The sequence below is a fragment of the Glycine soja genome, chromosome 5 (assembly GCF_004193775.1).
Source record: "Glycine soja cultivar W05 chromosome 5, ASM419377v2, whole genome shotgun sequence".
Lineage (NCBI taxonomy): Eukaryota > Viridiplantae > Streptophyta > Magnoliopsida > Fabales > Fabaceae > Glycine > Glycine soja.
The window spans coordinates 43,967,790-43,988,663 of NC_041006.1; the positions used below are offsets into that span (position 1 = coordinate 43,967,790).

Below are 20,874 nucleotides of genomic sequence, written 5' to 3' on the forward strand. Positions count from 1 at the left end.
AGGACCCCCTTTAGGAAAATATTTTGTAAAAGCACCCCCTTTGGAGAAATTTGCCGAGACTGAGTATCCGTTCATGCACATGCAAATTAGTGACGGCTCCAAAAATCATAATTTTCGTCCCATACAACTTAAAGATCTCTGGCCAATTAATTAAGACCAGCTGTTTGCTTTGCACCAACAGAAAATCAACGAAAATAGTAAAGACCCGTATTTGCTAGCTGAACAATAGCACTTTTTGGAGCAATGAAGGAGGGAGCACGAGAGGGATATAATAAAGGGGCCAAATGTTTCAAATATCTACTTTGATTGAAAAGGAAAAAAAAAAACTCAATTGTGACGTTAAAAAGATTTGCTCCTCGAACAAAAATTATGATGAGTTAAATAAGAAATATAATTAACAAATGAGGGAAACAGCTGATAAAAAAAAGAGGAAAACAAAACCAGTAATTGAATTAAAAGTTTAAAAAGATTTGCTCCTCGACCAAAAATTATGAATAAGAAACAAAAGAATCACAAAGGAATTCATACTAAAATATTCAAATAAGAATAGAGAAAATATAGATGTTGGAAGAAAAAGAAGAGTAAAAAATTCAGGTTACCAAAAGGAATTGAAATCAGCTAAAAAATGAGCAATACAATTTGTGATGAGGATAATGAACTAACTCATGTGTACATGAAAGACTTTATAAAAAAAAAATAATCTCATCTCAATAGTCTCTTTACGTGGAAATATTAATTTCTTACTGTTAATTTGGAAGTAAAGTAAGATAAAATAAAATTCCTGTGACATTAGGCCAAACATTAAAAAAAAAATCTTTTATATATTAGTTTGTGGCCTTTCAAGCGGAGAGTGGGGCCAAACCAATGACTATAGAACACGTATGGAGGAACAGGAATTAACGACACGTTTGAACATTGAACTTGAACTTGAACAACCTCATCTCCAATGAGTTAACGTTCTCCACTCGTCCCTGCTTCTGCTTCTGCTCATTCTTCTCCTTCCACAGGTAAGTAAATGTTTCATCTTTATGCTTATCACTTACTTAGGACGCTCGTTTGAGCTTCTTCTATGTTTTGAAAGCTTGCTACGTCACTGATTTCTCTTTTCTCCAGGGATGGCTTATGTTCCACATGGAAATGCAAATTGCAACTCTTTATTCCAAAAATTTGCAAATTCCCATGTGGGTATTTCTGCTTTGCCCTTCCTGCAACCGGGACTAAAATCTTGTACAGTTTTCAACAGAGGTTCGTTACTTGTATAATTTTTGTTTGCTTCATTACAATGGAAACATTTCTTTTCTTCCCTGACAATTGCAATTGGTATTTAATGTAGTATGCTGCATCAGTAGTGTGCTGTTCTGTCAATTGACTGTTTCTGTTATTCATTAATCTTGGTTTCATTTCTTGTTCCTATTTCTGAGTGTGGCTCCTTTCCTGTTAAATGTCCAGGAACACTCATTCCCCTGTGCTTAAATGGAAAGAGGAGCTTTGCTTTATCAGAAAAGGGATTTAATTGCAAGTTTTCAAAGAGAGAGAGATTCTCTATCCCTAGAAGTAGTAGTTCTTCTAACTCTAGTGGAAGTACGGATGAAACCTCTAAGGAGACAAATGTAGTATGTGCAAATACTAATGTGATGATATTTTCATATTCAGATACTATTAGTCAATGAATATGTGATGATATTTTATGTTAATATGCTTAATGCCATGTTCAATATCAAACATACATTTTAAAGACTGTAAAACCAATAGAAGAATGACTACTTTTCTAGAAGGAAGGAAGATGAGGAAGATTTTTCCACATTTTCAGATGGATGGAATTGAGTATAATTATTCTCTTTAGAGACTTCTCTCGTATGTAACTATATGTATGTAACAGTTTGATTTGATGGATTCTATTCCTTATTGTTTGATATTTTATGCTTTTGTCTTCTTAAAATTATGACCAGTCAAAAGTGTTAATTAATTTAGATTGAGTGTATTGGTTGTGGAAATAGGTTCAATAAATGGAGAATAGAATGGCTGCTTATTTTCCTCGTCTGATTTATACTTATCTCTGAAATCTCCAACTTGCTTTATCATCCTTGCCATCTCAACTCTCAAGCATATAACAAAATGAAACACCTGATGCTTATTCTTTTTTCAATGTTACAGAAGACACCATTTGGATATACAAGGAAAGATGTCCTATTAATTGGACTTGGAGTTACTTTACTTGGCATTGGCTTAAAAAGTGGACTAGAGGTACCTTGCTTTTTGCTCTTATGCAATCACTGGAACACATTTCCCTTGTTTATATATATATATATATATATAGAGAGAGAGAGAGAGAGAAATGATCAAATTACATCGGTGTAACTTTGATAACTATTACACCATTCTATAATTTTCAACTGAATAATGTTTTTGTAAAACTTATTTGTTGGATTGAAAGTTTCTTTCATATAGATCACATATGCAAAATTTCATAATCCAAAATCATTTGTTACTTTATTCACAGATTAAAATCGATATAATATAAACATTTCAAAATATACTAATACATGAATCATTTGATTACCTACTTGTTGTTGTTCAATTTTGACTTAAAAGATCTTAGTAATATGTAGATATAATTCAACGGTTGAATAAATAAAAATCACATTTTATATCAAGTTATAAAAATGGTGTAATAGTTGTCAAAGTTATACAGGTGCAATTTGATCCCTTCTCATATATATATATATATATATATATATATATATATATATATATTTCTTTCAACATCTTAGCACTTAGCTTATTTGGATTCATAAGTGAGACAGTACATAGTCTGAAGATTACTAATGAATGGTTCAGGTGCCTTGTAAATAAAGAACGTAGTCACTGTACCTTCTTATAATTGTTTTAGCCCATAATGAGATGGAGGCCATATAGGCACTTATGCACTGGGATTAATTCATGCAACTGTTCTTGGATAATTTTTGCAGTTTGTTGGAGTTGATTCACTACAAGCAGGAAATGTGGTTCAGCTAGTGCTGGTTTTGGGCCTCACAGTTGGGTGGATCTCAACATATATCTTCAGAGTTTCAAACAAGGAAATGACATATGCACAACAACTACGTGACTATGAAAGCAAAGTGATGGAGGTACAACAATATTAAAAGTCACTTTAGAGGAGCAAAATCTATGAAAATAATTGTTTTTTGATTGACCAAAAGAATTGGAAGTTCATGCTTGGGTATTGAATATGATATTTCTGGGTCAATTTTTTCTTTTTCTAATCTTTTTTCACCATCTTGTAAATTGGTTAAAGCCTTAAAGGCATAACATCTAGTGGTAAGATAGCATACCTTTTTCCTTTAAAAAATTATGAATGAAATAAAAATTATCATTAGTCCTTAAATTGTTGGAATGGGTTGGCTTAGAAAAATATGTGATGAGAATATATTGGTGCTACCACATGAGTTGGCTATAAACAAAATGGTGTCCCCTAAAATATTTACAGTGATATGACGTGGCCAAACTTCAGACAATTTGGATGCAAACCAGAAGATATTACTCATCAATTGTTCTATGAAGCATGTTTCTTTGCACTGGCTATGATATCTTTTCATTGTTGTGGAGGAAACTGTTCTTTATAATGTCTAGGACTAAATATGATTTGTATGGCTGCCCAACTTTATTCAAAACGTTTCACATTTTTCTTTGACGTGTCAACTGAAAAAGCTGATTGCTTAATACCAGCGGCTGTAGCTGAAAATCCTCAAATTGGGAGAAGCTGCTCTGAATATGATAAAATATTACTTTTACTTTACTTTTTTCTAGTGAGCTTGAGAGACTGATGTAGTGTGGTAAAAAAAGTCATTCTAAACATATGGCTGAAGCTTGAAAATTGTCTGCAGCTGGTTGTGTGTTCACATTGTTTCTGAGTATAACATGCTGTTGAATAATATTGCCTCTATTGAATCTGCAGAAGCGGTTAGAATCCCTAACAGAAGCAGAGCTACAAGCACTGCTTGAAGAAGTTGAGGAAGAGAAGAGTCGCTAGCTAGTGGTACGCAGGTGAATTGGAGTAGCTTGTTTGTATATATACACTGAAATGAAGTTTTGCCAAAGTAATTGAAACAGAAATTTCAATCTATATGGACTAGTTCAGAAAGGTTTTAGCTATGCTTTCTTCAATTTACTCAGACAAAAGGATGAGACTTCAAAATCCTTAGTGTTCTGCTCACAAAAAATTCCAGATGGAAGCAACTCTGTAAGATATGATGATAATGCTTTTAAGTTCATATAATTTTGTGACTTTTTTTGGAGCCGTTCACCACTGCACCTCATGCTATGATGAATAATGTTGAAGGTACTGTTGGAACTTGGCCAACAACCATTTTCCTCAAAAGCTGAATTTTTAAATAGTTTACTTGTTGTTCGTATGTTCCCTAGCTCCTTGAGAAATGAATTGCATGTCCTTTAGGTACACAATTACCAACAACTCATTGTGACCACTTATTTGGTCATTTGTGAATCTTATCAATATGAGATCACTGATGTGCACTGCTCTAAATTTGAATATTTCCCATTTTCTTTTCATTCTGTTACTTTCGTCCCCATTTTGGAGACCAGTGTTTAGAATATAAGTCATAAATGAGGAACATGTGTAGCTGATAGTACTAAGTTAGAAATAGACCGGGTCTACTGATAGATAGTTAACGTACCAAGTCACATTGTGTGCCAGGAAAGGGCATGTGGGAAGTGCAAGAGGTGACAATTCTTATGTGTGCTGCTGTGGTAAAGCTATTCATTTCATCATCGTGCTGTGAGAAAATGACTGCTTGCCACCCACAAATTGATATCAAAATGCGTAGGCCAATTTTTTATTTATTTTTACCTTAAGTCCAGAACCAGTCAGGTGCAGGTGCCACCTCTATTTCATATGGCCCTTACCCGTTTTGGCATATGACAGAACCATTCACGTGCTGGCTTGAGGGAACTTTGACCATTAAACTCACAAATTCAAACTCAAGACGACAATACCATGCGGTATTGAATTGCATACAAAGTTAACATTAAACCCTTATTGTTTTCTTCTTAAATTTCCGAGTGTTACCTAAGCTGAGGAAGTATCACCTTTTTATTTGTCCTCAAATGTCCGTAAAAAAGCTCATGCAGTGCAAGAGTTACTTTTTCAAACATATATAAGATGAGCAAAAAAAAGTTGCTCATCTTATACGAGATATGTGTGAAAGATAAATTGTTTTTCCTTTGAAAAAATAAATACACATACATATATATTTCTTTCTTTAATGTTCGAAATTAATTAATTTCAAGAGAGATTACTCTTAATCGTGCTGTTCATTGGCATATCACATCGAGAGAGAGAAAAAAAAACATAATTGGCATATATTGAAGGACCATGAGGTTAGGACATCTTCGAGATAAAAGAAGAGGTTCTAAATCAATGAGATGCGACGTAGATATATATGCAAAATTCAAAGGCCGCAGGGGAATTATTTATCACCACTATAGTGAATACAATGGTATAGTAGAATTAAATACTTATAAAAACAATTTTCCTATTCAAAAGCTCCTGCACTTCATAATTTGTTTTTTTTTTCTTACTTTAAAGTCCATGTAAATACATAATTGGTCTGGCAGTGGATTGGAAACTGCTGTTCACCGCGTTAAGCACGATAACTACTTTAGAAAAATAAAAAAACTTAACTAATAAGATACTTCGTTGATAGAAAGAAATTAATGATCGTTCCTGTGCCTATGCCGTATGGTATGGTATGGTATGCAAATATTTTCTCATGAGAAATAATAGAATTGAGTGGTGATTTTAAACACTAATTTTATAAAATCCCTATTAATACTTTTCCTTTTTCTTATTAGCATATTATCAATTTTATCAAGGTGTATATCTATATATTTTTTCTTTTTTTTCCCTCTCTCATTAAGTATAGAATAATATTTGAGTGTCCAACAATATTTATCTCATAAATAATAATACATGAACCACTTATAATTTTATATATATTATTCACATCTCTCATTTTTTTTATATCTTTCTTTCATCACATCATATTAGGTGTACATAAAATATTTTTTATCTTATTTTTTTTTATAGAATAGTACTTCTGACATTTCAAAATAACTAATATTTAAGATATTTTTACATTGACAATAAAGTGAGTATTCTAAGAAAATTAATATTTATTAGAAGACAATTTTATTAAAATATTTTTGTTCACTCTCAAATTTAATAAATGTATCATTAAAATTTTTAAGACAATATGATTTATTAAAGATAAAATCATAATATATATTTTAATATGATTTTAATATGTTTTTTATCTTTAAACTTTTGAATTTGATTTTTAATAAATTTTTCTTTTCAAATCGACTCTTTATAATGTGTCTATTAAATATTGAATAGTGCAATCAGAGGCGGTTAGCAAGCACCGTCTCAACGGCAACGTACTCAAGGCCATCCTCATAGTCTTTCACCAAATCCTCCGCCACAAACTTTGCCTTCACCTACTCATTGGCACTACCGTCCTTCCACTCCACAAGATACTCCAAATTCTCACTCTTTCCTCTCCCTTTCAGAATCTCCTGCACCTTCGTGTACCTTGGGGATTCCACCGAGATCCAAGAGAACCTTTGCCATGCTGGTCCAGATTCGTGTCGACCTTCGCTAGCAACTTCACGCAAGGCTCCGAGCTGAGTCCGACAACGAAGAGGAGCGGGGTGCGGCCGTTGATGTCCACGACGTTGACGTCGCGGCCGTCGTCAGATTCGATTAAGTTTTTCAACGTGGACTCGTTGGCTTTCTTGGCGGCGGTCCACTAGGGAGTTTCGTACTCCACAACGACCATTTAATAAAATGAATTGAAGATAATTTAACAACTATATTATCCGGTATGAGTACTGGTAGAGAATGAAGAGGTTCTGTTTCAAAAAAATCAGATATTATCGTGTTGAAGCAATGTGTGACAATACCTGGGATATGACAGGTCAGTGAAGTGAACAGAACTAAAGGCATCTGGATGCACGCTACATGTCATGCCTTTCAATTAATATGATTGTTCCTTTGAAAATTTCTCCACACTCAATCATTACAACTCTTCTTCCTTTTCACTCCAGTGAGTAGTATGTACAATTACAGGAGTTCTTATAAATTTACTTATAGTGGCTTCTATTTTAACGGATAGAAAAAAAGTCACCCTCTCTCTCTCTCTAACTCAACTCTACTCATGGCCGTTTTTCTTTCGCCCATCCCTCCCAATCCCAAACCACCTTTCTCTCTCTCTCCCCTCTAAACTGAATTTCCATATTCTCTTTCTGAACTTCTTCTCCTTGTTGTTGTGCGTCTCTCTCTCTCTCTCTCTCTGTTGTTCTTTTTCCATGGAGTCGGCGACGATTGCTGGCTTCCCTCGTCAAACCCTAATTCGGGCGTGAAAGGCGTGCGAGGCAACCTCATCGGTGGAGAATGGAGATTGTGACCGGAGATCGGTACCTGGAGAAGCTGGTGCAGTTCGTGGAGAACCAGGCGGGTCCTCTGATCGAAGGAGCCTTGGTGTTGAAGCTAAATCCGGCGGGTCTCCACTACGTGCAATCCCGGCTGGAGGCGCTGCACGAGCTCGAAAGCCTCCTCGCCGGCGCTCCGGTGGACTACCTCCGAGCCTACGTGTCGGACCTCGGCGACCACCGCGCCCTGGAGCAGCTCCGGCGGATCCTGCGCCTCCTCACATCGCTGAAAATCGTTTCGGTTCTGCCTCATCCCATCAGGGACCCCACGCCCTTGTCCTTCTTGCCGTTTGGGCGCTTGAAGGTTCTGGAGCTCAGGGGTTGCGACTTGTCAACTTCCGCCGCCAAAGGCTTGCTCGAGCTCAGGCACACACTCGAGAAGATCATTTGCCACAACTCTACCGTGAGTCTGTTTCTTTTCTGGACTCTTTTTATTTATTTGCTCTCTTTCTTGCTGAGTGTTGGGAATTTTGTGTTTGTAGGATGCTCTGCGGCATGTGTTTGCTAGCAGGATAACGGAGGTGAAGAATTCTCCGCAGTGGAACCGCTTGTCGTTTGTGTCATGTGCGTGTAATGGCTTGGTTCTCATGGACGAGTCTCTGCAGCTTCTTCCTGCGGTTGAAACGCTTGACCTTAGCAGGAACAAGTTTGCAAAGGTAGATAATCTGCATAAGTGTACCAAATTGAAGCATTTGGACCTTGGTTTCAATCACTTGAGAACATTTGCACCCTTCACCCAGGTATGTGGTTTCGTTATCTGGTCTTGGTCTTGGGATGGCTACCTCTTGCAGCTTATATTACATGTTGGAAAACTAGAGTTTTCAGTTTAGCAGACTCTATGTATCAGTATCGTTGGAAAACTGGAGTTTCTTTTGTTTGGTTGTCTTGGTTTTTTCCTGAATCTGAAGTCATCCTTCAAATGTTGCTCTACGAATTTGTACATGTTTTGGTTTGAGACGTTAAATGGGCCATTCATGAAATTGTTGAGAATAAAGCCAACACAAGTAAAATTGTGTATGTTTTATTATAGTAACTTAAATTAGGCTCTCAACGGTTATCATTTAACAGAGTATGGCAGTTGAGATTTTTGAGATTGTGAACATCAATATAAATCATTTTATTCTTCCTTTCTTGGCTGTGATAAGATTATTCCTCCGGCTACCTTGATTGAGAATATTAGTCACCTTGTATATGGTTTTCTTTTCTGTAACTTGCTAAGGATGAAACACTCCCAAAGCTTAAGCTATTAGGTTCGGTGTGAATAATGCATTTGTCTCAAATAGAGCACCAGTAATTTTCAAGTGATGGGATCCCAAATGAAGTTGATTTGGTTTGATTTTCAAAATTCAGGCTGACTTCATGTAATTACTGTGTGATTGAAAATGCAGTATTTAGCTCCAGTTGATCCTGTGATGAGCAATCTAGTAACGATTTTAGTGGAAACTAGAATGGTGTGGGATCAGCCAACCTAAGACCATTGCTTGGATGGACTACTCATCCTTTGCTTATTACTATTCTACTAATTCTGTGGTTGTCTTTGGATACGAACAACAATTGTTCTAGTGGGCTTTGACACATTTCTATTTTGAGTATTTGAGGGTTAGTCTGGATGTTCCTAGCACAATCGTATTCAAACAATTTAGTATTGGCTATGTGGAATTCTTCTGAGTGAAACTAACCTGATCATTTTTTTCCATTAAATTCTACTCCCAGTATCCAGGTTTATTGATTGGGAGAGTCATTGCAGGGGAGGAATTTAAATGTTGCAGAATTGGATCAATAGAATTTGTAAATATAGGTATAGGATAAGTTTCTAAGTTCACATTATGTTGGGAAGAACAAAATTGGTTAGACACTAGCTCATTTATGTTGTATGTGTCATTTTCATGTTGATCAGACCATGCAAAAACATATAAGGAGTAGATACTTACATGCCACACACTTGCCAGGGTATATCCATAGAAATAGTTTTTGTTCCTAAATTCCCATAATTAACTGCTGTGCTATATTTATTTTAAGCATGTTCCTTTTGTGTTCTCATACATTCTCTTTACAATGAAAATCTAAATGATTTCATTAATTTCGCCAACTACATGTCTTTATTTGCTTGCTGTGCTGACTTCTGCGATTCATGGAAAATGAATTGATATTTCAGGATTGAAAGTTGAATGACAGGATCCTTAAATGCAATGAAAGCAATTTATTTGTAGAAAAGTTAATATCTTTTGTTTTAGTTGTATGCCTTTCATTTAGGGATTTGCTCTGGAGACCCATATACAATTTTGTTGGACCTTGCAGGTTTCCTGTCATATTGTTAAACTAGTTTTGAGGAACAATGCTCTAACTACTTTGCATGGGATTGAGAATTTGAAGTCACTTGAAGGACTTGATGTTTCCTACAATATTATTTCCAATTTTTCAGAGCTAGAGTTTGTTGCAGGGCTTCCATATCTTCAAAGCTTGTGGTTGGAAGGAAATCCTTTGTGTTGTGCTCGATGGTATAGAGCACAAGTATTCAGCTTCTTTGCCTATCCAGAAAGGGTAAGTTATATTGTTTACTTTCACACCCTCCCTGCTCTAACTATCTGTCTCCATCTTTGTCTATTTGTTTGTCGCTTTGTGCAGTATGCTTTCATTTGTGTTTGTCCATATGTGTGCTTGTCAGTGTTGTGTGTGATATTTTAAATTTCACTTTACCTCAATGTCATTTTCAGATATCATATAATTTCTGTAGTTTGTAGCATTTTCTGTTTAATATTATCTTCACATTTCTAATCTTCATTTGGATTTTCTTCTTTCTAAACTTACATCTGGTCTTCTGTGCTAATCAGTTGAAGTTAGACGAGAAAGAAATTAACACTAGTGATTTTTGGAAGAGACAAATAATTATTGCCAGTATGCATAAGCGACCTGCCAGTTTTGGGATTTATGTGCCTGCAAAGGATGAAGCTGTCATTGAAGGTGGCAATATCAGAAGGGTATGTAATTAGTGAAATTGGATATGTATTTGTATAAATGAAAAACATTAAATTATTTATTTTTCACCTTGAGTTTGTTGCTAATTATTCTCATTTCTTGAAAGTTGAATTTGAGAAGCCAATTTCATCTTTACATTTACCTATCTCATTGTTGAAAAATCAAATTCTTTACATTTTGATCTACATAGGGATTAACTTCATATTATTCTTGTTTTCTCAAGCAGAGAAAGGTCTCTCGTCTTGTCAGTATAAAAAATGAAGAGACCACTAGCATATGTTCTGACGAGGACTTTGTCTCTTGTGCAAATGATATTCAAAATAGAGAGGATCCTGATTTATCTGACAATGAAGCTGAAATGGTAGATTTGATAAATAGAGTTGAGCATATGAAGAAAGAGCGCTCTATTCATTGGTTGAGGGAATTTAAAGACTGGATGGATATTGCTTCTGACAAATCAGTAGAAACTAGAAAGGAAGGCAGCACTTCCCTGCATCATCAGAAAGAAAATTACATCAGAAAGAAGACAAATCAGGAGCAGTCTGGTGACATCTCAAGATATGCTTCAGACTCAGTTCTAGCCTCGGGAGATGACAGTAGCATGAATATTTTAGAATCTGATAGTTCTTTTGTAGATATGTCAGCTAGTTATCATAGACAACAGCACTTTGACTATAGAGGTTTGCTTGGTAATGCTAGTGGGGCTTCACATTTTGACTCAGGAGGAGTGGACATGGAGCGCCTTAAATCCTCACTTGAGGGAATTAGTAGTTCTCTCTCACAAAATAGAAGTTCCCATTCTGACACCGTTACCACCCAAGGAACACAAAGAATGACTGAAAATGTCAACTTCTCACCATTGAGTACCATTCATGATATATCTGGGTCTCAGTCATCATCTGCTTGCCCCACGTCTCCTCCTCATTTTCAAGAAGACCTTCTTCATCGCCGGCAACACTTGGTGGAGGAAATTTTGCAGCTGTCGGCAGATTCCTTTTCAGTGGTATCTTTTGATAGTAACACAAGCTGTAGTGATGTTGATTGCAGTGAATTTGAGTTGTCAGTGCCTAAAGTTGATAATTTCCCATGCAAATATTATATGAATGGAAGTGTTGATGGTCATTTATCTCAAAATCAGCTCAAGGAAAAGTTTTACAACCCAAGACAAGGAATTCTTCATGCAAGAGAAAATGGAAATTCTTTATCTAGTTCTACCTGTGACCCAACTTCTAAGCAGCATTCAATTGATTTTGCTGCTGGTGCTGACAATGCTGAGAGTGCATTTTGTGCTAACCAGGACACTGGTTTGTTGGAGAATAGAAAAATTAGAAAAAAAGCCAAGAGAATTATTTCAATATTAGAAGAGAATTTAGATGTTGATGCATCTGATCATACACAAGAACAGACAAGTCAAGGACAGATTTCTCCAAATTTAAAACAAGTATTGGACATTGATGATTCTACTGAATTTTCTGGGCACCATTACTCTACCCAAGAGAATGATGATTTGATTGTGACATATTTCAATACAAGTATTGCTGATTCTGAAGCCAGTGAGGTCTGTAGTCATTGTATGCGCTGTAATTGTGTCCTTCAGAGGGAGACAAACTATATTGAAAGGTAATTATCAATTGATTCAATTCACTAGCATTTGCTTGAATTTGCTGGGAGGAATCAAATGGATAATAACTTCATTTTAAGCAGTTTTGTCTGCTTGGGTCTCTTTTGTTATTTCCATAATTTTTTTTCAGGATTACTACTCAACTAGTGTTCAGAACGTTTTAATGTTTTAATTTTTTGGCATGATTTTCCCATGGGGATCTTTCATCTTCAAAATGAAGTTTAGGATATGTTCAGTTGGCCATTTCATTGAATTCTGAGAATATTTTGTTGCTTGATTACCAAATGTTTAACCTTGCACATAATTTCATGTATTGTTTATAAGTGATAATTTCACTTCTTATCTTTCCAATACATCAACCAGTTGGTACTTTCCTATGGTTTGCTGTTAATTACATTTGACAGTGACTCTAAGGAGTTGTAAAATATCAGGACTTGTCTAAGTGGCATCCTTCCCTCAAAGTGTTTAAGTTGAAACCTCCCATCTATTATCTACCCTAAGATTTTGCTTATGCATAAGGTGGAAGAGTTAAGTGTACTGGTCAGAAGTGTAAAAGAATTTGTAAATTTGATTTTTTGAAAATGGAGGAAAATGGATACAACCAATGTTATTATCGGATTATATTTTATTCTCCTATTTATTATTAGATAGTAATTAGGGATTTAGTCCTTATTACTCATTATTAGATTGATCCTATGTAATCAATACTGTTTCTATTTGCTTATTATAAAGACTAAGTGTGGTCATCCAAGACACAACACATTACAGTAAACCCTTTCAACAGTTATTAAACTTGAGAGTCTAAGTAAACTCATGGAGCTTCCGTAGATTTGACTCATAATTTCTTAAACTCATAAAAGTTACCTAATATAAGAAAGAATATTAAAGCCCTATAAATGACATATATACATAAACACAATACTCTTTAACATTCAACATTTTAACTCCATAATAAAGCAAAGTAGCCAACCAACCACAAAGATCCAAACCCACCAATATCTGACATTATGTGAGTCACACACAGAGACCAAGACTACAACATGAGATTTATAGTTATATAGTATAATTATAATTATAATATATAAAAACATGTCAGAATAATAGGCATACCACTAAGGAAATGGAACAAAAACTATCAAATTTATAATTACATGTGTTGAATAATGTGAATGAGCTTATCAATGACAAGTCATAGTGAAAACATTTCACCAAAAATGGGCTCACTTGAGTTGAATGGGTCGCTATGACCGAGGAAGGAGCTTTTGCCTTTCGCAAATAGCAAAGGAAGGTTTGAGAGAAGAGGCGACTTTGACACAACTGAGGGAGACACATGACTTCAACACAGTTGAAGAGATGAGCAAGAGAAAGTCAAGGGAGAGACATGTTCTTTTTTGTTTTTTTTGGTGAAAAAAGTTCAAATTAAGGGATAGCACACCCCCTTGCAAGGCCATGGAAGACCACCGACCTCAACGAGAATCTATAGTGGAATTTACATATCACCTACCAACAAGAGAAATCTAAAAATTGAACTCACATCACAGCTAGTGTGAGCAGAACACTCGTCTAGATCTGCCAACCCGTATTGGCGGGAGAGACATGACTTTGACACATCAAAATGTGGACTGTTACGCTAGAAAGATAAGCCCTAATTGAGTGAGAGAGGATGCGAGAGAGCTAAGCCTAAATGTTTGAGTCTAGCCACAACTCTACGTTGTTTTGTTGTAACATTGGTGAAGACATGAACTTGCAAAATGAGGTTTGAGCTTGCAATTTTGACCAATCGCATCCGAGTTTGAGCGATCCTACCCAAAACAATTCCAGCATTGAGTCAATGTGATTTGGAAAGGTATGCTCATAAACTGGGACAACTTTATGAGTGAACACTCGAGTTTTACAACCATAGATACAACAACAGCAATAACAACTTAGTCTTTTTCCACCATTTGGGGCCGATAACATTTGATCAAACATTGCTGTAATGTTCTTTCATTAGTTATGTTAAACAAATTATTGACCTCTAAATCCTTCTTAATGATTTTTGCCTATAGTTTTTTGGGTCTCTCTATGCCTTGAGTGATTGGATTGCTCATAATTTGATCTACTCTCTTGACTAGGACTTGATCTTCTCCACACAGAAAATGGATAGTTACCTAACTTCTATAAATTGGGTAGTAAAATCATTGAAGAGGACTTAAACACCATCCTTTAGGTATCTCAATACTTAAGTTTTGCTGTACCCAAAAAAAATGATGCTCTCAAATTATATTTTAATTTGAAAGGAATAGTGAATAATTATTTAAGATAACTCATTTTTTATAATAATAGTAATCATGTGAAACTAATTATGATTTAGAATGGAATCAACAAGTAAGACTTAATTCTTTTTAATTTTGAATTATGTGGCCTTCCAAAAAAAAATTTTGAATTATGTGTAAAAGTAGTGACTTTATGGTTGATTGTTGTTAAATATCTGTATTAACCTACCCTAGTGCCAGAAAGCTCCTTGCTAGGCAAAGATATGAGGGAGAGTCTTTGTACGCAACCTTACCATTGCATATGCAAAAAGGTTGTTTCCAAATTCGGACCCATGACAAGGTTTCCAAGGCACAACTTTACCGCAATGCTAGGCTCGTCCTCAATCATATAGATAAAATAATTTGAAATTTTTTAAAGCATATTTCATAATTGGTCTTTTATAATTTAAAATGTGTCATGATAAAGACATGATACAAGTTATTTTGGTATTAAAAGATTCTGTACTTCTTTCTGTTTCTATTCTTCATAGGTTCCCTTGACCACCCAAAAGTTCTAGATCCATTACTGGTATCTACCATATGGGTTATATGATACTTTCCAAAATGAACACTTTAGATATGATCATTATTTAAAGTATCCCTTTCCACATTGTTCTGTGGTGATTATAAGCTAAAAATTTTGCACATTCCTGAAATGGCACATGTAATTTTTTCCCCTTTGCAGCGAAGTTGCAGTATTGCTGAGCAGCCATAAGAAGCTCTATTTGCTACTAATCAACATTGCTTCTAATGGGTCAGGTTAGGCCATAGCCTTTGGTTTTTGTTGGCCCCAGGAACTTAATTGTTTCTTTCACTTTTATTAGATTTACTTGTCTCCTTTTATTCATGCCTATCATGTTAATTTCTCTAAAATGATGAACCTCCTTTTCTGCTCTAGGGGTTAACAATTGTCTCCTCTTTCAAACTGCCATTTGTGTTTGTTAAAATGAAGTTCCATTGCATTTATCACGTTTGGCTGAAAACAGACTTGATATTGCATCAGTAAAAGTTAATTCATGACAGCGACTCCAGGGAACTTTAACTTTTGTTCTGTCTAAATGGGCATATTGATAATTTAGCACAACACAGTACAATTCAGTAAAAGTTAATTCATGACAGCAACTCCAGGGAACTTTAACTTTTGTTCTGTCTAAATGTGCATATTGATAATTTAGCACAACACAGTACAATTTGTCTCTTTATTTGATTGTTTCTTTTAAGCTTACATTAGTTCCTTTTGTTAATTTTATTACCTCTAAGGATGATTTTACTTTTATTTTATGAAAACAAAAACAATTCTTTTAAGCTAATTTTTAAAATAATCTCAAATCACAAATCAATTCTTTTAAAATCAGTGCTTTCAATATTAATTCTTTTGAAATCAATTCTACAAAGATCTATATATAGGCTTGCTAAGGGTAGAGAGAGGAAGACTAGAGATTTGGATCAAGTAAAGTGTGTTAAGGATGAAGAAGACAAAGTCTTAGTGCATGAAAAAGATATCAAGGAAAGGTGGAAGGCGTATTTTCACAACTTATTTAATGATGGATATGGATATGACTCTAGCAGTCTAGACACAAGAGAAGAGGACCGGAACTATAAGTACTATCGTCGGATTCAGAAACAGGAAGTAAAGGAAGCGTTGAAAAGAATGAGTAACGGTAAGGCGGTGGGACCAGACAACATACCTATTGAAGTGTGGAAAACTCTTGGAGATAGAGGTCTTGAGTGGCTCACCAAACTCTTTAATGAAATTATGAGGTCAAAACGCATGCCGGAGGAATGGAGGAGAAACACGTTAGTGCCAATCTATAAGAACAAGGGGGATATACAAAATTGTGCAAATTATAGGGGAATCAAGCTCATGAGTCATACCATGAAATTATGGGAAAGAGTGATCGAACGGAGATTAAGAAAGGAGACTCAAGTTACTGAGAATCAATTTGGTTTCATGCCGGGAAGGTCGACCATGGAAGCGATTTATTTATTACGGCGGGTGATGGAGCAATATCGCATGGACCAACAAGACTTGCACTTGATTTTTATTGACTTGGAGAAAGCGTATGATAGAGTGCCTAGAGAGATTTTGTGGAAAGCTCTAAAGAAGAAAGGGGTTAGGGTTGCATATATTCGAGCTATCCAAGATATGTATGATAGGGTATCGACTAGTGTTAGGACACAGGGTGGAGAGTCAGACGATTTTCCCATCACAATTGGTTTGCATCAAGGGTCAACCCTTAGCCCCTACCTTTTTACCTTAATTTTGAATGTCCTCACGGAACAAATCTAAGAGATAGCGCCGAGATGCATGCTTTTTGCAGATGACATAGTCCTCCTTGGAGAGTCGAGGGAGGAGTTGAATGAGAGGTTGGAAACTTGGAGACGAGCTCTAGAAACACATGGTTTTCGCTTAAGCAGAAGCAAATCGGAGTATATGGAATGTAAGTTCAACAAAAGAAGGAGGGTTTCTAACTCAGAGGTGAAAATAGGAGATCATATTATCCCTCAAGTCACACGGTTTAAATATCTTGGGTCTGTAATACAGGATGATGGAGAAATTGAAGGGGATGTGAATCATCGCATTCAAGCAGGATGGATGAAATGGAGAAAAGCATCGGGGATGTTATGTGATGCAAAGGTACCGATCAAGCTAAAGGGAAAGTTTTATCGGACTGCGGTAAGACCGGCGATTTTGTACGGAACAGAATGTTGGGCGGTCAAGAGCCAACATGAGAATAAAGTAGGTGTAGCGGAGATGAGGATGTTGCGGTGGATGTGTGGTAAGACTCGACAGGATAAAATTAGAAACGAAGCTATTAGAGAGAGGGTTGGAGTAGCGCCTATTGTAGAGAAGATGGTGGAAAATAGACTTAGGTGGTTTGGGCATGTAGAGAGAAGACCGGTAGACTCTGTAGTGAGGAGAGTAGACCAGATGGAGAAAAGGCAAACAATTTGAGGCAGAGGAAGACCCAAAAAGACTATAAGAAAGGTTATCAAAAAGGATCTCGAACTTAATGATTTGGATAGAAGTATGGTACTTGATAAGGCGTTGTTGTTGTTGTTGTTGTTGAAATCAATTCTACAAAAATCTTAACCAAATGAACCCTTAACAGGCTTAATTTTCACTTCCTTTGAATGTGAATAACGGCATTTCATACTTGCCAAGTTGCTAATATTTCATCTATGTTTTAGCAGCTTGAAAAATGAACACCCCTTTTATTTTAACATCCCCCCCCTCCCCCCCCCCCTCCTTTAATTTAACAAAATAGAGAAATGCATATTAATTCAACTAAATTGATCTATAAATCTTTCTGTGTTCATTGTTGCTTATGTAGCTATTGAATCCCTCTTTAATATACCATCCAGGAACACTTTTGAGTGTTTTGAGTTGCCACAAGATTGAAGAAGTTTGTGAGGTGCTAGTAGGAATGGGACTTCAGGTGTTAAGGTTAGTTAACTTGTATACTTACATCAACTAAAGAAGCAGTAGCTTTCTGAGTATAATTCTTTTGGCTCATCAGGGTAAATTTTGAGAATGGGGAAACGTATCTTTTTGTAACAAGAAGCATTGAGAAATCAAGAGAACTACTATGTACCATACACGTGCTTGATTCATGTGGTGGAAATGGTAGATGCTCAATAAGAAGGTGATTTACCTTTTGCCCTTCATACATAAACATCCATATATTAAAAAGGTGTATGTCTTTATGCAAGTATTGATATTATTAATTGCTCTATAGATATGATTTAAGAATATATCTTATTTCTTTTTTTTTTTTTGTTTTTCAATTCTTCCTGTTATAATAGGCGCATTGTGGAAATTTAAATGGCAGTTTGGAGCAGGTCCAGGTTGAGTTGTTTGACAATCAAATATGTGGTGGTTCAAATGTGAGCATATATCAGTATGCAATGGTGCTCCTCTTTTGTAAAAATGGCAGTGGTAAGCTTCTCTGTAGTCCTTTTTTTTTGTGAACTCTCTAGTATTTTATACAGTTCTTTTTCCTTTCTATTCTAATGAGAATGACGGCAGTCAATTTTTATTTTTTTGTCAAACCTTCTTCGAGATTAATTTACTGCTCTGAATTCTGAAAGATGATATTATATAAAAGATCTCTCAAAACTAGATGTGAAATGCCTTATTGCAAAAGATTATTTCCTTAGATGGGAGGAAGTAGGATCAATGAGTTACTCATTTGATTGGATGATTGTGTGAATCCACTTTTGGTGGGAATTTTCTTCAATTTTACCTTCACTAATATTACCTCTTGAAGGTTTCAGAAACGATCTTTTATTTTTTGACTGGGCAAAAATCTTTTTAAAATGTCTTCAAACTGTGTTCTTTTATTAATTATTATTTTACAGACATTAAGTTGTCCATAGTTTTAAACTTACAGAGGAATCATGGCTCTCGAGATCACTCTTTGTGATTGGAGGGAATGTGCTTTTATGCATTGAAGATCTTAAGCAGCTGTACTCATTATCATCAGATGCGTCTGTCTCTCCATATTTCAGAATTGATTCATGTTGCTCCATTGCTGACATTACTGAGATGGTAAGTATATTTTTGGGGCTACGTAGCACCGGAAATACCTGACATTAGAAAAAGACAAAATCAGTGGATTTTGAACTCTTGATGTCATCCCACAATCCTCCTTATAAAGCAATGCATAATGATCAATAACATGGAAGATGCGAGGAACATCCTTTTTCATGAGTAAATAATTTTTAAGAGTAAAATATATTTAGTCCCTATGAATATGATAAAATTGTTTTAATCCTCAAAAAAAAAAAAATATATTGCCAGCTTTGAATGGTTGTTGATATGATATAGCTAAATTCATGTCATGTCACGACTAAGTAATGATAGAAAACATTTTAAAAAATGTAAAATTTATTTTTTGAAATTAGAGAATTAAAACCAAAAGTTGTCGGCACACGTGGTTCGATACTTGGATCCCTTAACCAAGATCCAGGATTCAACCCCCGGCTTGGGTATGGAGTTGCAATTGGAAGTATCATTTTATCTCAAAATGGGCCAACCCTATGAAAGAGGATTAGTTGGATGTCAAATAAGAAGTCTAAGATGTACCTCTGGTTAACCAAAGAAAAAGTAGAGGATTAAAACCAAATTTAACCATATTTTTAGAGATTAAAAACAGATTTAAGCCTAATTTCCAAAATCTGTTCCCACTTATAACATGGAACATTGGCTGTTCTTCCTCCTCTCCTCCCACCCAATTATTGATCAATTTTTTTGTTTTGCTTATTGTATTATGTTATATTATTCTTTCCAGGTTATTGAGGTTGGTGGCAGCTGCTGTGTGACTTTAGGTCTGACTTGTCCATTGGCAGAACTCCATCCATCTACCCAAATGAACCTTCAAACCGTCAATCATGAAAATACTGTTCCCCGGTCTCGTAAATTGAAGCTTCAGTGGTTCTCTAAAGATTACCTTGTGAAGTTTGTGTCATTGTTGAAGGCAATCCATGAAAAAGAAACGGGGTCACCTTTGGTAGTAAGATGTATATCGTAAAGCATTTTTTCTGTGTTATTTCATATTAATTTCATTCATTTGATTTTTGTTTTCATATTCTTTTCATTTTCAATTAGTTTGCTTGCATGGTGTGTTGAGTTTGTAATAGTTGTCTTCCTTATATTCTTTGATTTATATGCACCCAGCGGCTGTTCTTTTTCTTTTCCTTTTTTTGACCAAGGTTGTTCTTTTTCTATGTATAGAGTTGTACAGTATCACTACAGGTTATTAACCTTTTTTTGTCTTGCTTCTCCCTACCTCTGCTCTCCATGGAAAAAAAAGTGATGAGAAAATTTTAAATTTAAAGGTAGTTGTTTCTTTTCTCAAGATGCCAACCTAGCCATGAAACTTAGATATTGTCTGATAGGATGAGATTTGTATATTTGAATAGAGTATGACTATAAGGGGCTTTTGATATAAGGAATTTTTTCTCTCCAGGAATTTGAAGTTGACAATATTTGTTTCCTATGTTTGATTTATTATTTAAAAAATAACATTCATTGGAAACATTGTTCCCAGAAATGTTAATTTTAATGTTTCCACAAAATTGTTCCTATTGGTTGGTTAAATGCAAATTATGACATCTTATACCTCAACATACACATAAATAAGAAAAATATATAAAAAATATGAAATTTAATTAAACCAATTTTATTTGAATCACGTCCACAAATTCACGTTGGTAAAAGGATTACATTCATTTTACAATTATCAAATAAAACTTATTAAAAATATATTCGACTCAGAACAAGGTTGTTAAAGTTAACAAAAGAACTCAGGTTAAGTAGTGAAATAAAATAAAGTAAAATAACATCATTAATTGAAATAAAAACTCATGCCCCAATGCATTGTGTCTCAATATCCTCTATTACGAGGTTCTTTAAAATCATCCACCTAATCATCTGTTTCCACGAACACAAGGTTCGAGATCATCGCAAGA

At 35.2% G+C, this 20,874-nt stretch overlaps 2 protein-coding genes across 9 annotated transcripts; both read left to right on the forward strand.

The window, feature by feature from the left end:
• The first annotated feature begins 873 nt into the window (after positions 1–873).
• On the forward strand, positions 874–4,412 carry LOC114413740. 3 transcript variants are annotated; one of them, XM_028378277.1, is made up of 6 exons: positions 874–1,007; positions 1,114–1,245; positions 1,450–1,631; positions 2,155–2,244; positions 2,970–3,128; positions 3,956–4,412. In XM_028378277.1, exons 2-6 carry the CDS (start codon positions 1,116–1,118, stop codon positions 4,028–4,030), a joined length of 636 nt encoding a protein of 211 aa, XP_028234078.1. In that variant the 5' UTR covers positions 874–1,007; positions 1,114–1,115; the 3' UTR covers positions 4,031–4,412. The 3 variants fall into 3 exon arrangements, with proteins under 3 accessions (XP_028234078.1, XP_028234079.1, XP_028234080.1); XM_028378278.1 differs by having other exon boundaries at positions 1,450–1,613; XM_028378279.1 differs by having other exon boundaries at positions 1,450–1,613; positions 2,158–2,244.
• A 2,026-nt stretch (positions 4,413–6,438) lies between these two features.
• LOC114413741 lies at positions 6,439–20,191 on the forward strand. Of its 6 annotated transcripts, none has more exons than XR_003666974.1 (11): positions 6,439–7,912; positions 7,992–8,249; positions 9,808–10,050; positions 10,341–10,487; positions 10,712–12,105; positions 15,086–15,159; positions 17,767–17,848; positions 17,922–18,047; positions 18,244–18,340; positions 18,795–18,952; positions 19,695–19,895. XR_003666974.1 is itself a non-coding variant. In XM_028378280.1 (11 exons), the coding sequence occupies exons 1-11, from the start codon at positions 7,472–7,474 to the stop codon at positions 19,932–19,934; spliced, it is 3,270 nt and encodes a 1,089-aa protein (XP_028234081.1). In that variant the 5' UTR covers positions 6,442–7,471; the 3' UTR covers positions 19,935–20,191. The 6 variants fall into 6 exon arrangements, 3 of the variants coding, with proteins under 3 accessions (XP_028234082.1, XP_028234083.1, XP_028234081.1); XR_003666973.1 differs by having other exon boundaries at positions 18,234–18,340; positions 18,781–18,952; positions 19,695–19,830; XM_028378280.1 differs by having other exon boundaries at positions 6,442–7,912; positions 18,234–18,340; positions 19,695–20,191.
• The last annotated feature ends 683 nt before the right edge of the window (positions 20,192–20,874 follow it).

Coding starts and splice junctions, on each gene's coding strand:
- LOC114413740 (XM_028378277.1), top strand. CDS start 1,116: ATGGCTTATGTTCCACATGGAAATGCAAATTGCAACTCTTTATTCCAA. Junction 1,632..2,154: donor TAGTATGTGCAAATACTAAT/GTGATGATATTT, acceptor TCAATGTTACAG/AAGACACCATTTGGATATAC. Junction 2,245..2,969: donor GCTTAAAAAGTGGACTAGAG/GTACCTTGCTTT, acceptor TAATTTTTGCAG/TTTGTTGGAGTTGATTCACT.
- LOC114413741 (XM_028378280.1), top strand. CDS start 7,472: ATGGAGATTGTGACCGGAGATCGGTACCTGGAGAAGCTGGTGCAGTTC. Junction 12,106..15,085: donor GAGACAAACTATATTGAAAG/GTAATTATCAAT, acceptor TCCCCTTTGCAG/CGAAGTTGCAGTATTGCTGA. Junction 18,341..18,794: donor CTTTTGTAAAAATGGCAGTG/GTAAGCTTCTCT, acceptor TTAAACTTACAG/AGGAATCATGGCTCTCGAGA.